At 41.3% G+C, this 13,602-nt stretch overlaps 1 protein-coding gene across 1 annotated transcript in view; it reads right to left on the bottom strand.

Annotated features, from left to right (window-relative positions):
- The window catches only part of adamts3 (ADAM metallopeptidase with thrombospondin type 1 motif, 3), a 222,900-nt gene that overhangs the window by 120,587 nt on the left and 88,711 nt on the right, over positions 1-13,602 (bottom strand). The window contains exon 5 of the mRNA XM_049578474.1: positions 9,213-9,406. Within this exon, the coding sequence (XP_049434431.1) occupies positions 9,213-9,406 (194 nt within the window). The remainder of the gene's footprint in view (positions 1-9,212; positions 9,407-13,602) is intronic.

Below are 13,602 nucleotides of genomic sequence, written 5' to 3'. Positions count from 1 at the left end.
CAATGTCACCAACAGAGGTCCATAAAAGTCATGCGATACCATGTGTCCCATTAAGAGGACTCATTAGTGTAACACAGTAATGTGGAACCAATGCTTCCAGCTTGTCATGATGATGTGGGTGGTTTCTACTACTTTTTAACATTTCTGGCTTTGGATCCAGTGGAGTTTTATATTGATAATTTCACACAACTACACTCAGATATGTGCACAATTTTTCTTTCCCCTGATTGTGATTGCTCAAATGCAGATTACTATGTTGACAGGCTGATGTTTTTTGGGAGTGTAATGTCTGAGCAGGGCGTAACTTCTCATCAGAGCGTTTTATGGTGAATGAGTTGATGTTTAATAGTTTCCCTCTGAGACTTTCATGAGAAATGTGCAGCAAATGTAAAGTTGTTATTGATCTTTGACAGCCTGAGAGGGAAAGCCGATGCCACCAGAGGAAGTATTTTCATTCCTGTCTGTGTCTTTTTATGTGTTCACCAAAGACAGAAACAGATCCACCAGCAGCAGGCACAATGTTTACTCACGTCTCCAGTGGAAAAAGATCCATATCCATATCCCAGACAGGTCTAAATAGTATGCCAAAAAATGGCAAAAAATATCTGCATTAAATGTAACAAAAACAGCAGCCTAGAAAATCAAAATTATTCTTGATGTATTTTCAAGATGTCTGGTCTCAACCCCTAATTCCCCCTAACTTGTGAGCATCACAGAACTGAATGAGGCATTTATTTAACTAAATTGGATAGCAGAATACAGCTGAATGTGCTGAGCAGCCATGCATGTTATGAGAGAAAAAGTACACAGGAGAGTGTCTGGGCTGGCAGCTGTGATCGCTCATTTTATGAAGACATATCGTCCCAAAAACTTTACTTGCTTGCCTGACTCTCTCCAGCAGTAAAAGTCTGTGCTAGGCTCGGCTAAACTAATGGAGTCTCATTAAGGATGAAGGATGTGGCATTAAAAGAAGGGACTTAGTTCTTAATCTCTTTTACTGTAGCAGGTTGGGGACCAAATGTAGAGCTGGAGCAGCGCTAAAGAGATAAATAAGGTGTGTAGGTTTGTGTGTGTCTGCAAGAGTTTCCCTAAAAACTACATTACTGTTGACAATAGTGTCACTAATGAAAATACACACACGTGCAAAAACACACTCATAACTAGAGTACATGCAAACAAGCTCATGAAATCATACAACCAGTCACAACTCTCTCAAAAAGGGTGAGAATAGTGAAGTAGAGGATCTGTGTAGATGAGCAGCAGAAATTAAACAGAGAGCAAGAGATGATGAGGTAAAAGACAAGATGAGAGGAGGGGGTTTATAGGGGAGAGCAAAGCAAAGGAGAAAGAGTACAAAAAAAGACAAGAGGAGAGACAAGAAGAGAAAATAGATACGGGAGGATAAGAGAAGAAAAGGAAATTGAAAAGGAGAGAAGATGACCAAAGAAAAGTGAGAATAGAGGGGCAGAAGGTAAGTGGAGAGGAGTAGAGAAGGGAAGAGAAAACTAAAGGAAACTATGCCTCCGCTCACCAGTCAAGTTGCAGTTTACATACACGTCTGTCCAGACTCATATGTAGCCATGACAGCTGACAATGCTTCAAATGTGGATGTTGCTGCAAAGAAGCCAAATATTCTAAAACATGAATACTTTACACACATTTTCAACTCGGCAGCACAAAACATCCATTCAATCGGCACAGTTTCAAGGTGGATCCCCAAGATCAGTGTCACCAGTTCAGTATCTGATCAAATGTCTCCTGTTAGTTATAATGTTGAGTAATGGCCAGAAATGGCCACAGTGAAGGTGACCTTTGATCTTTTGGATACAAAATGTCATCACTTCATCATGTCCTCCTGAGACACAATGGTGTGAAATTTTGATGCAATTACTTCATGAATTATTGCGTTATGGCCACAAACATGTCTATTTTTAGGTCACAGTGACCTTGACCTTTGACCACCATAATCTAATCGATTCATTCTTGAGTCCAAGTTGGCGTCTGCCAAATTTGAGGAAATTCCCTCAAGGCGTTCTTGAGATATTATGTTCATGAGTATGTGAAGGACGCCAGATCACAATGACCACCATAATTGAATCAGTTTATAATTGAGACAAAGTGGACGTTTGTGCCACAACTGACAAAAAAAAGAAAAAAGAATTCCCTCAAGGTCTTTGAAACATATCACATTCATGAGGTACAAGGTGCAAGATCACAGTAACCTTGACTTTTAACCTTTCACCAACAAAATCTGATCAGTTCATTCTTGAGTCCAAGCAGACCTTTTTGCCAAATTTGAGGAAATTCCCTCAAGGCACTGTTGAGAAATTATGTTCACGAGAATGAGAAGGACGCAATGTCACAATGACTTTGACCTCTGACCACCAAAATCAAATCAGTTTATAACTGAGTCAGAGTGGACGTTTGTGCCAAACTTGAAAAAAAAAAAAAATCCCTCACGGTCTTTGGAACATATCACGTTCATGAGGTGCAAGGTCACAGTAACCTTGACTTTTAACCTTTGACCAACAACATCTAATCAGTTCATCCTTGAGTCCAAGTTGGTGCTTGTGCCAAATTTGAGAAAATTCCCTTAAGGCGCTCTTGAGATATCATGTTCACGAGCATGAGAAGGACACAAGGTCACAGTGACCTTGACCTCTGACCACCAAAATTGAATCAGTTTATAATTGAGTCAGAATGGACGTCTGTGCCACAATTAAAAAAAAAAAAAATCCCATGTTCATGAGGTGCAAGGTCACAGTGACCTTGACTTTTACCCTTTGACCAACCAAATCTAATCAGTTCATTCTTGAGTCCAGGTGGACATTTTGGCCAGAAAGTTCCTCGAGACGTTCTTGAGATGTCGCGTTCACGGGAATGGAACGAAAGACGGACAGACAGCCCAAAAACATAATGCCTTCTGTCACAGCTGGCACTGGCACAGAGGCATAAAATAGAGCGGAGGGGCAATGAGGAAAAAAGATGAGAGGAGAATGGATAGAAGAGAAGAGGAGAGGAAGAAAAAAGGGAGACGTGGTGAGTAGAGAGAACAGAAGGCAATAGGAGAGGAGAGAGGAGGAGAGGAGAATAAAAGGAAAAAGAGAAGATGAGAGTAGAGAATGACAGCAAAATGAGAGGTAAGAAAAGGAGTAGAGGACAAAAGGGGAGAGGTAAGAGAAAGAAGACAAGAGAACATAAGGTAGAATGGGTAAGCAGAGGAGAGGAGAGGAGAGGAGAGGTCAAGATGAGAGTAAACAAAGAGAATAGAGAGCAGAAGGACTGAGAGGAGGGAGGCCATGAAATAGTAAATCGATTGCATTTATACAGCGCTCGTCTTAGTGACCATTTAAAGCCCTTTACAACACACACACACACACGAATTTGGGAGCGATTTGGGGTTCGATGTCTTGCCCAAGGACATTTCAACATGTAGACTGCAAGGACTCCAGGGATCAAACCACTGACCTGCAAATTAGTAGACAGGCAGGGGGCGGCAGTAGCTCAGTCCATAGGGACTTGGGCTGGGAACTGGAGGGTTGCCAGTTCAAGTCCCCGTCCGGACCAAAAATATGGAGCATGGACTGGTAGCTGGAGAGGTGCCAGTTCACCTCCTGGGCACTGCTGAGGTGCCCCTGAGCAAGGCACCGAACCCCCCCAACCGCTCAGAGCGCCTGTCTTGGGCAGCCCACTCCGACATCTCTCCACTTAGTGCCTGTATAGGTCCAGTTTGTGCATGTGTGTGTTCGGTCCTGTGTGTAATTGACAACAGAGTGAAAAATTGATTTTCCCCTCAGGGGGATTAATAAAGTATATAAAATTAAGAAGGTAAGAAAAGATGAGCAGACAGATGAGGAGAAAAGCAAAATGGAGAAAGGGAGACTCAAAGGGTCGAATGGAATAAGTAGGTGGGATAAAAATGAAAGAGGAAAGGACAGAAGACAAGAGGAGAGAAAGAAGAACAAAAGGACAGAAGTGAAGAGGCAAGGAGAGTCATCTACTAATCACAGGGTTGGTGGTTTGAACCCCAAACTGTTCCTAGTCAGATCGGCACCTTGTGGGAAAAAAGGCTCTAGCCATTCACCATTCAGAGGGACAGAGACAGAGGGACAGAGGGGAGGAAGACAGAAAGACAGCATGGAAGAGTAGAGGAGAGGTGAAGACAAGGCAGTGAAATAAAGGTGTATGTGAGAGCAGAGTCTGTAGGTGAGTGTGAGAGAACCAGAAAGGGTAAAGGAGACAGAACAGAGCCACAGAGAGACAGAGAAAGAGCAGCAGAGGTCCAGATAAACAGACATGGCAGACAGGAAGTGGACACTGTTGTCAATCATAGTAATCAGCATTCAGAGACTGAGCCGAGCTGCCGCCAGTCGAAGCCAGCCGGGACCTCTGCTGGAAAACACTATAAATAAGTGAGTGAAAGTGGGAGAGATACACACGGCTTCACATTTTTTCTCTGCACAGTTAATCACTCAGAAACACCTCTGGGTATGTGTGTATAAATATCTGTACATGTATGCGCAGACTTTAAAGAGGATGAATTTAAATTGAGTTTTAATTAGATAGTGACAGTGGAGAGGTGACAGGAAATGAGACAGAGATGTGGAATGACCAGCAACAAAGGCCCTCAGCCAGACAGAAATCAGGGATGTTGTGGCTCATGGTCCACAAACCCCAGGAGTCTATTTCTTATATTTCTTTTATATTTCTATTTCTTTCAGGGTTGCCAGGTCCAGTCGCTTCTTTTGGGCTTGTTTCCATAGCCCTGGTTGCTTGTTTCTCTCCCAAGATCTGGCAACACTGACAAGCCGGCAAGCAACAACAACAAAGGCAGCATCCACAGGATCACAGGAAGCATGTTGTGTTTGGACCCAGGCCCTGGAGGCAGATTTGATTCAACACTGGGAAGAATATCCATGCCTTTACGATGTGTTGTCTCCAAGTTAAAAAACGTAGTTTGGTGGCATCACCGTGTTATCTGGGGCTCTGTCAGCGAGGGCTCGGTGGAGACATCTTGTGGTGTGCACACACAGGTCGTAATGTAGTTGGCGAGACTCCCGATGACAGAAACAGAAACGTCGCCAGGTATGAACACTGAACACTGAAAAGATTACGATAGTCTCTGCGACGCAAAATCGGGGTGAAAATCTTGTAATGTGAACTAGCCTTTAGAGTGAATCAAACTGGGAGGATAGAAAGCCTTAGTTTGGACATACTGAGTCAAAATTTAAAAATCTCTAGATGAAAAAAAGGAAATAATGTCAAAATTGCAAAATGAAAATAAAACGTCAAACTATTTACTTAAAAAATAATAATAAAAATGAGATACTGAGTTAAAATAATAAAAGTCAAATCCTTGATTTAAGTAGCCTCAGTTATGAGTTGGTAATTCCAAAATATAAGCTACTAATAATATTAGTAGGTGATACTGGTGACTTCTGTAAGTCAAAGTTATGAGGAGGTAAGTCAAACTTAAGAACATATTAATATTTAAAGTTTAATTTTAAATTTTCATAACATCTTAAGGCCTTTGCACACTGAGTCCACTTTTTCATCTGAAATTGTCCCACATCTAAAAATAAATACGACCTAACATTGTACAAATCATGTTCGCACACTGAGTCTGAAACTTTTGTCTGTCATTAAAACTTTTTGGAACAGGTTCAATTTTCTGCGTTTTTCGCATCCGTAAGAGCCTGTTGAGACGTTGGACTAAGAATCAGTGAAGAAAATGTGGCGGTGGGACACAGCCATGACAAGACAGAGTAAGGGGGCACACAGAATCATTTCATAACTCAGCTCACTTTCAACAGGTCAGATAGTGATATTCAGGTGGATGCTGATGAAGAGGAGGAGGATGTGGACAGCACACAGAAGCCCCTTTTACACTGCCAGATTTTCAGCGAACGTTGGGCCGTTTTGCCGGCAAGCTGCGAGCGTTTAGACACACATAGCCGGATTGGCGAGTTGATCTGAGGTGCCCGATTTTCCGCCTCGTAGAGTAGACATACTGGCAGAATCTTTTTGGTTTAAAAAAACTGAGGTGCCCTTCCGCCATGGGAGGGGCTGTTGATGACTTGTGGGAGGGGCTGTTGATGACTTGTGGGAGGAGCTGGTGATGACGCCGCATGTGCAACCCACTGGCGGTGGATAAACAGGAAACAGCTGATAGCAGGAATTAGCGAGCAGCTAGTAGCAAGAGGGAAATGCAAACCTGACAGACACTGTAAAGATGAGCAACTGGGGAGACAAGGAATTGCACGCCCTCCTTGTCCTCGAAAACGAAGAGGCCATTAACCGTCAGATGACGGGGACAGTGAAGGACGGGCCGACTTACGAGAGAATCACGGAAGGACTGACCACGTCACTGTTTACGTCACACACTGAGCTACACGTTTTGTTACTTGCTCACGCCCCCCATTGCCCCGAAAAAGGCGCATTCTGTATAAACAAAAGTAGGTAGTTGGCATTTTGCTGCACTCCCTGATTTTGTTTTTATACTGCCAATGCTGAAAAAGACTGATTGGGCTTTCCTGCACATTTGCACAACTCCTATTTAAAAAGGGCTAGAGAGTGAGACAGACAGGGAGGACAGCTCCGCCCCTTCATGCAGCTGTGGTGCCAAATGAAAGACAGGGAGGGAGTCATGACAGCCAGATAGGTAATTCCAGTGGAGAGAGGCAAAGGAGGAAATGTGTCTTTTCATTTTGTCTTGTATTGCTGATTTTTGCAACAAACAGAACGATGAAACTCCCACAGTCCAAAGACATGCAGGTTAACTGGTGACTCTAAATTGTCTGCAGGTGTGAATGTGAGTGTGAATGGTTGTCTGTCTCTATGTGTCAGCCCTGTGATAGTCTGGTGACTGGGGCTCTGATTGGCTGCCATCAACAAACAAGTTGACATCTTTCCAGTCAGACCAGTTTGCATTGTCTGAAGCAGAAAGCCTTGATCCACTCAGATGTACCTCATCTGGATAATTGTGGAAAGCAGTCAGGGTTGAGTATTGTGATTCAAATTGTGCTTTGCCACATTCTCAGACAAAACAGAAAGAAACAAAAGGTAAAGGACTGCCACAAAAGAGTGTAAACAAAATTATACAATCAATGCTATCGAACATATGCATTTGAAAAGATTATGGATTGCACCGCTGGCTTTAAAGGATTTTTAAAAAATATTTCTGGGACGATGCTTTCACAGGAAATGCATGACAAGTATTCAGGATTACAGCCAGTCCCCAGAAAGCGAGCTGAAGCTGCGTCGGATTCTATATTACTCTGATAAAATCAATGACAGCACAGTCCTCTTCATGGCTGGCTCATATTTCTCCTGCTGATAAACACAGGCCTGATCTGAAATCATAACGTGCTTGTCAGAAGTTAGCTTTGTTTGTCTGATTGGGTGAGCTCCCTGCTTTAACGTTTCAAGTCTTCTCCTCCATCAGTGGTTTACATAAACATTATCATGCCTGTCAGAATTTGTGTGTACTGTATATATGTATGCGTGGCACAATCTTCTCCAACCAATCCCTCTGGGGGGCTTCGATCATCAGCAGACTTCTTGCTGATTAACGGCAGCTCCATAGGAGCTGGGGGAGGGGGGGGGGCATTAAAATGCAGCCAGCAAATGGTAACTTCAGCTGCAGTTTCTTCCACCACTAGAAGGGCTTCTCTGTGGCATCTGTGATGAGTAAACACTGCTTTAGTAATCTACAACCTGAAGGCAAAAGACCGTCTGAATCGATTATCAAATCCAACATAGAGCATCTTGATTATACGTCAAAGACAGATGCACACAGAAGGCGGGATATTCCCTGCTTGAGATGTAACGGCACACTTCTTTGTGTTCTAAATGGAGGTAATCATTTCCAGAGAGAGCAGTGTTGGTATCTTGGTGCAGACAACAGAGCAGAATGCCACACAGACACATGAGACTCCCTCTCCAGCTGTGTGTTGCCTATGATCATTCCAGATCTGTCGATATAACACTGAACCACAGCAGAGGTCTCACAGGAGAGAGGCTGTTGTTAACGCCGACGGCTCATTTATTCAGATCATGACCACTTACAATCAGTATGTGATTGTTTTGGCAGATTAGAGGGCAGCGTAACCTCCTCTGTATTGTTTCTGGCCCTGGGAAACAGAACTGAGTGCTTACTAACACTGACTCAGCTCTCAGAAGACATGAAAGAAACTACTGAGAAATGAAAAACTAAAGTTAAGTTGTGGTTTTATGTTGAAAACTTTAATCCGGTATGGTTTAAGAAATAAATGTGCCTCCTTTACAGCTTTAAATAAATTATGTTTCATTGATTCTTTTGCCCATTTGGTCAAAGAACAGTTTTTCCTTTGCCTCAGTGAATGGAAAATATAAGTCCAATATTCACTCTCATCCTGCACTGCTCTGATCTCTTTCAGTTCCTGAGAAAAATTTCAGACTTATCAGCTACTAAATGTTTCCCTTCTTTCACCATCCAGTCACTTACTAACCATAGCTGTTATTTTACACAGAGATTGCGCTACAAAGCCGCTACGAAGTCCCATCTTTATACCTCCTTTGCATTTTGACACAGACTATTACTCATGTGTTACCAATCAGACCGTGCTGTGGGCAGGACACTGAGTGAGGTAACAGAGTGTTGACTGCAGACAGAGGAGCTACATCAAAGAGAAACAATTTAAAGCAGCAGAGATTACAGCTACAAGGTAAAAAACACAGTAGAAGTGTTGGTGGATATCATGGATTTGAGAGAAACTAAGTTATGATGATGCAATGTTTCAACCCCTCGAAGCAAGAACTCCGTTAGATACTCATTTATCTTGGTATATGGAAAATAATCCTCAGGAACACGTTTATTTTTTCAGAGACTGATGAAGGAGAAGCTCAAGGAGACAGACGGTGGAACAGATGCCAGACAGAAAATGGTGTGAGGATTATGGCTCTCTATATTAGGATTGTCACAGTATTTATCCCGAGAAGCTTCTTGCTTTGACATCAATACATTCTACCATGCCTAATAAATCACAGATTTATAACCATTCAGCCATGTGTATTGGTATTGACCCACAGTGCAGTGCTCTGAGGAAAAGATCTTCAGTATCAAGTGATGCCTGTTAAACTCTGTGCAGCACAAAGAACAATTAAGTTTCAAAGTGAACTCCTCTGCAACAGGACTATTCAAACTGGTGACAAAACAAGTGGCAGCGACTTACGATATTCATGAGAGTGAGGAGGTAATTCTGCACGTGCTCCTTGCCGTGAAACCGAACCACCGAGTCGTCAACTCCCAGCAGGATTTCGATATTGTAGTCGTCCTCCCCGGCATTTCGGCGCCGACGTCTGCGGGCAGTCTCATTGACCTGTCGGGCTACAGAGTCCAGAGTCCCAGGTACATCCAGCTCCGGTTCTGTGCAAGGATCAAGACAGGGGAGGTGAGAATTAACAAGACAAAAAATCGTATGCAACTACCTGAGAAACACAAATGCTTCTGTCTACAACGATATCTTTTGGGCTTTAATGTTAAAATTCTACTGAATACATTTATACCTCAATCTTTCATTACATAAACAATTACACTATTTACAAGACAACAGCACTGAGGCTGTCAGAGGGTTAAATCAATATTAATGAGTGATTCATGTAGCTGCAGGTCTTCTCCACATTATGTAAATGTTTTAGATACCAGGGGTCACTGTGTGTTAGAGCTTTAATTCTGGTGGTTACTCAGTGTTTTGTCTGATCAAATATTTATTTACTTTCCTTGCACAGTATTTGTAATAAATCATACATACATAGCTGCATCTCATCCATACGTGTCCCCATATTTTACAAACTTTGAGATTACTGAAACTCAAGAAGAAATAACGGTAACATTTTACTTCAAGGTAATCTACATAGGAGTGACATGACACTGTCATAATGATGACATGGCACGGTCATGAACCTGTCATGAACATTATGTACATGTCAAAACGTTTATGACTTGACATTAACCAGGATGACATTACCAGAAGATGTCTTTACGTTAATGTCAAGTTGTCATTATAAGGACATCCCAAACAAATTTAATGTCAACTTGTCATGACAAAGACAACTTCTGATAATGCCACTTTAATTAATGATTAGCTGTCATAATCAAGACAACCCAAACAATGTCAACTTGTCATTACAAAAACCGACTGACACTTAATGACAGCAGTCATAAACGTTTATGACATGTACATAATGTTTATGACAAGTTCATGACAGTGTCATGTCATAGTAATGACAGTATAATGTCACCCTTATGTAGATACCTTCAAGTAAAGCGTTACTGAAATAACTAACCTATTGTCTCACCCTTCCCTCCCCTCCCCTCCCCACCCCAGCTGGTTTAGGATGACCTGTGATTCTTAGTCATATAATATAAAGAGTGACAAGAGAAGAAAAAATATTCTTGGTATTTTATATTTGACGACTGCAAACAAACAACTCAGCCATTAGAAACTAGAATTATCACCTCACCGTTTTATGCCTCTGCCAAGCAGTGAAGCTGCAGTTTACATCCATGTCTGTCCAGACTCATATAATATATGAAGTGAAGGAATTTTAAATTAAGTATAGTGTTTTTGGCAAAATATGGATGCTTCACACAAATCTTCAATGAAACAGCACAAAAGATAAATAAAATCGCCACAGTAACTGACCGAATGTCTTCCCTTCTGTTCCGGAGTTATGATATTGGCCAGAAAAGTGTTCTGTGTAATATCATGATGTCACAGTAAATTAAACTTTGACCTTTCGGACATAAAATGCCATAATTTCAGCATTTTATCCTCAGACATTTGTGTGAAATTTTGTCATAATTAGGGTATGAATTCTAGAGTTATGTGAGGTCACAGTGACCTTTGACTGCCATCCTCATACATGCGGACAACCTGAAAACATAATGTCTCCGGCCACGGGTGTCACTGGTGCGAGGGCATAAAAATAACAGGTTCATATTCTGGATCCAGTTTCTCAAATGAGTGGGTATGCTGCATTTTTTCTGTTTCTTATCATTGTAATTTGGATATTTTGGGGGTTATGGAGGGTTAGTTGAAAAAAGCAAGCATTCTGAAGATGACACCCTGGGCTCTGGGAAACTGTGATGAAAACTGTTTTCTGATTATTTATTGACGAACAATTATTTCAGAGAATAATCAATGGTAAAAATAACTGTTAGTTGCAGTCCAAATGTTGATTACAAAAACTGAATCTATGTACAACACACACAAAAAGAAATGATGCATTTGAGATGTCATAAAGTTGGCCAAACAACACTTGCAAGTTTACTTTTTTTGTTGTTGAAAAAATCAGTGTTTGACTTTATTTAAAAAAATCATTTTATTCTATTAGTTTTGATGTAAGCTGATTCCAACTAGAAAAACAACTCTTTCAACATGATTAGAGCCATGAACTTTATCAACCAAATATCACTCTTAAGTTTGTAGCATTCTGAATGTATTTTTCATTCAGTTTAAGTGGCACAAAACCACTCGTGTAGCAGTTTAACCTTCTGTCTGTCACTCTTTAGTGGGCATTTACATCCAAGGCCTAAAGTAAATTAAATACAGTGTGCATTTAAATTCATCATTGACATACCGTTCCACACACATCCAGCTAATGTTTCCTGTGTTTACTTATCGTTCGCACGGGGCTGTTAATGAAGCCTTGGGGTGCTTTGTCAGGTAAAGTCTCTGGAAAAACCTTCAAGGCTCTTGAGCTCACAGTGTTTGTAATCTGTTGAGTGTGAGATAATAGCTCTGTGACACTGTAGTGAAAACAGCATTCAAGCAGTCCTTCAAACAGTGGCTCTATTTTTTATTTTCTTTTACAAAAAGTGTTGTTGCTATCATGAATCACGTAATCATCAGGCTTTACCATCTCTATACAGCACCTCCTATGGTTAGTTGACCCTAGCTTTGAATAAACTCCCCCCAAAAACCCTTTATTGAGGACAGATTATGTTCATTTTCAGGTTCAAACTAGTATTTTGGGTTTAGACTAAAACATGTGTACAGGCTTTAATGTTCAAAAATCACTTTATTTTCCTCATACTGTCAGTGCTGGAACACCTGTGTTCACCCTTTGTCTGAGATGCTTTGTTTTAGCACCTGTGTTCATCCCAATATCCCTCCTTGACTCCTCTGTTCTCCATCTTTGATCACTTGACCCGGTGATAAGAAAAATCTTTGTTGCACAATTTGCACACAACCATGCTCTTACGCAAGCTGCCATCGGGACTGCTCAACAAGCCAAGCAATGCTGTCTCGTCTTCCATCACGGCAGGCAAATGAACTTTAGGTGCATTACCACCACTTACCGGGCCGGAGTGTGTGCATCAGTGTTACTGGTGTGCCAGAAATTAGGGAACTGAGAAAGGTGTGATTAAATGCGTAGTGTACCTTAGAAAGTGGCCATTGAGTATATGAATTGCACCTATATATCTGTATGTAAGAGACAAAACAGCATAACAAGTCCCCTTTAATGGGGAAAAATGTGAGAAACCTCAGGAAGGTGAACTGAGGAGGATTCCCTCTCTCTTGCCTAACAGACATGCAGCATGACTCACTGCCAGTAAGAGAGTGAGGGCAAAAAACTTTATAGTTATTTATAGGGATTTTACAATCAACATTATTTGCTGAGGTTAAATAAAAGAAAAGTCACACTCGACTTCAAAGCAAGTTTCTGTCTCCACTTGATATGAAAATGAAGATTTGACAGTATTCGGTCCCCTCTGCACTAAATGCTGCTGATCTAGACCATGAAAAAATGCTAATACTTCCCTTTTTGACAGAATGGCACACAAGTACTTAACGTCTATCTTAATACTGCTTATCTTTACATTCTGAGGGACGAGGCCATCACGTCTCATTGCTGATATGAAATCCTTCATCTTGTCCCCATGGTAAGCCTCAAGACTCCTGCTCTGAGAACTGATCAGGTGGCCTTATAGATCCCTTACTTTACACTTTGCTTTACAGCAGGACGTACTAGAGATTCGATTTCCCACTCTAACAACTGGAAAATGCTGAATCCTTCAGGTAGCAGCAGCTTGGTTGGTCATAAAAGCAGCCAGAGCTGCAGGTTGAAAACTCTGTGGGGAACAACTTGGCCCATGAATGAATCATCAGAGACTGTTTTGCTTTGCTGGAGCTGCAGGCCAACAGTAAGGCTGTGATTACGCCTTCTGTTTGTTTTGTTTGGTCCCAGCGGCAGTCGAAAATTGGACTTTTTTGTTAGTTCTATATTTCATTCATTTTAATCTTGTTTGGGGTAATCGCAAATTGGAATGAAGAGTCTGAACCTCCAGTGCACACAACTTTGTTTAAAAGTTCCTTAAATGTTTTCTCAACCTGCACAACATCACTCAAGCACAAATTTACATCTTATTATATTCCACAGTTCATCAAACTCTGAAGCTCTTCATTTTGAAAGAAATACTGCGATTTGAATCTCGTTAATTTTCCATCAACAAAGCGAAAGACCTCAGATTTCTTCGTTAGCTTCTTCCACACACCAAAGAATCAACTTAATATGTATATGATATGAATATATAATGCATCAAACAATGAAATTCAC

The sequence above is a fragment of the Epinephelus fuscoguttatus genome, linkage group LG6 (genome assembly GCF_011397635.1).
Source record: "Epinephelus fuscoguttatus linkage group LG6, E.fuscoguttatus.final_Chr_v1".
NCBI lineage: Eukaryota > Metazoa > Chordata > Actinopteri > Perciformes > Serranidae > Epinephelus > Epinephelus fuscoguttatus.
The sequence above is the reverse complement of the archived record's forward strand: the minus strand, read 5'-3'. Positions and strand labels throughout refer to the sequence as shown.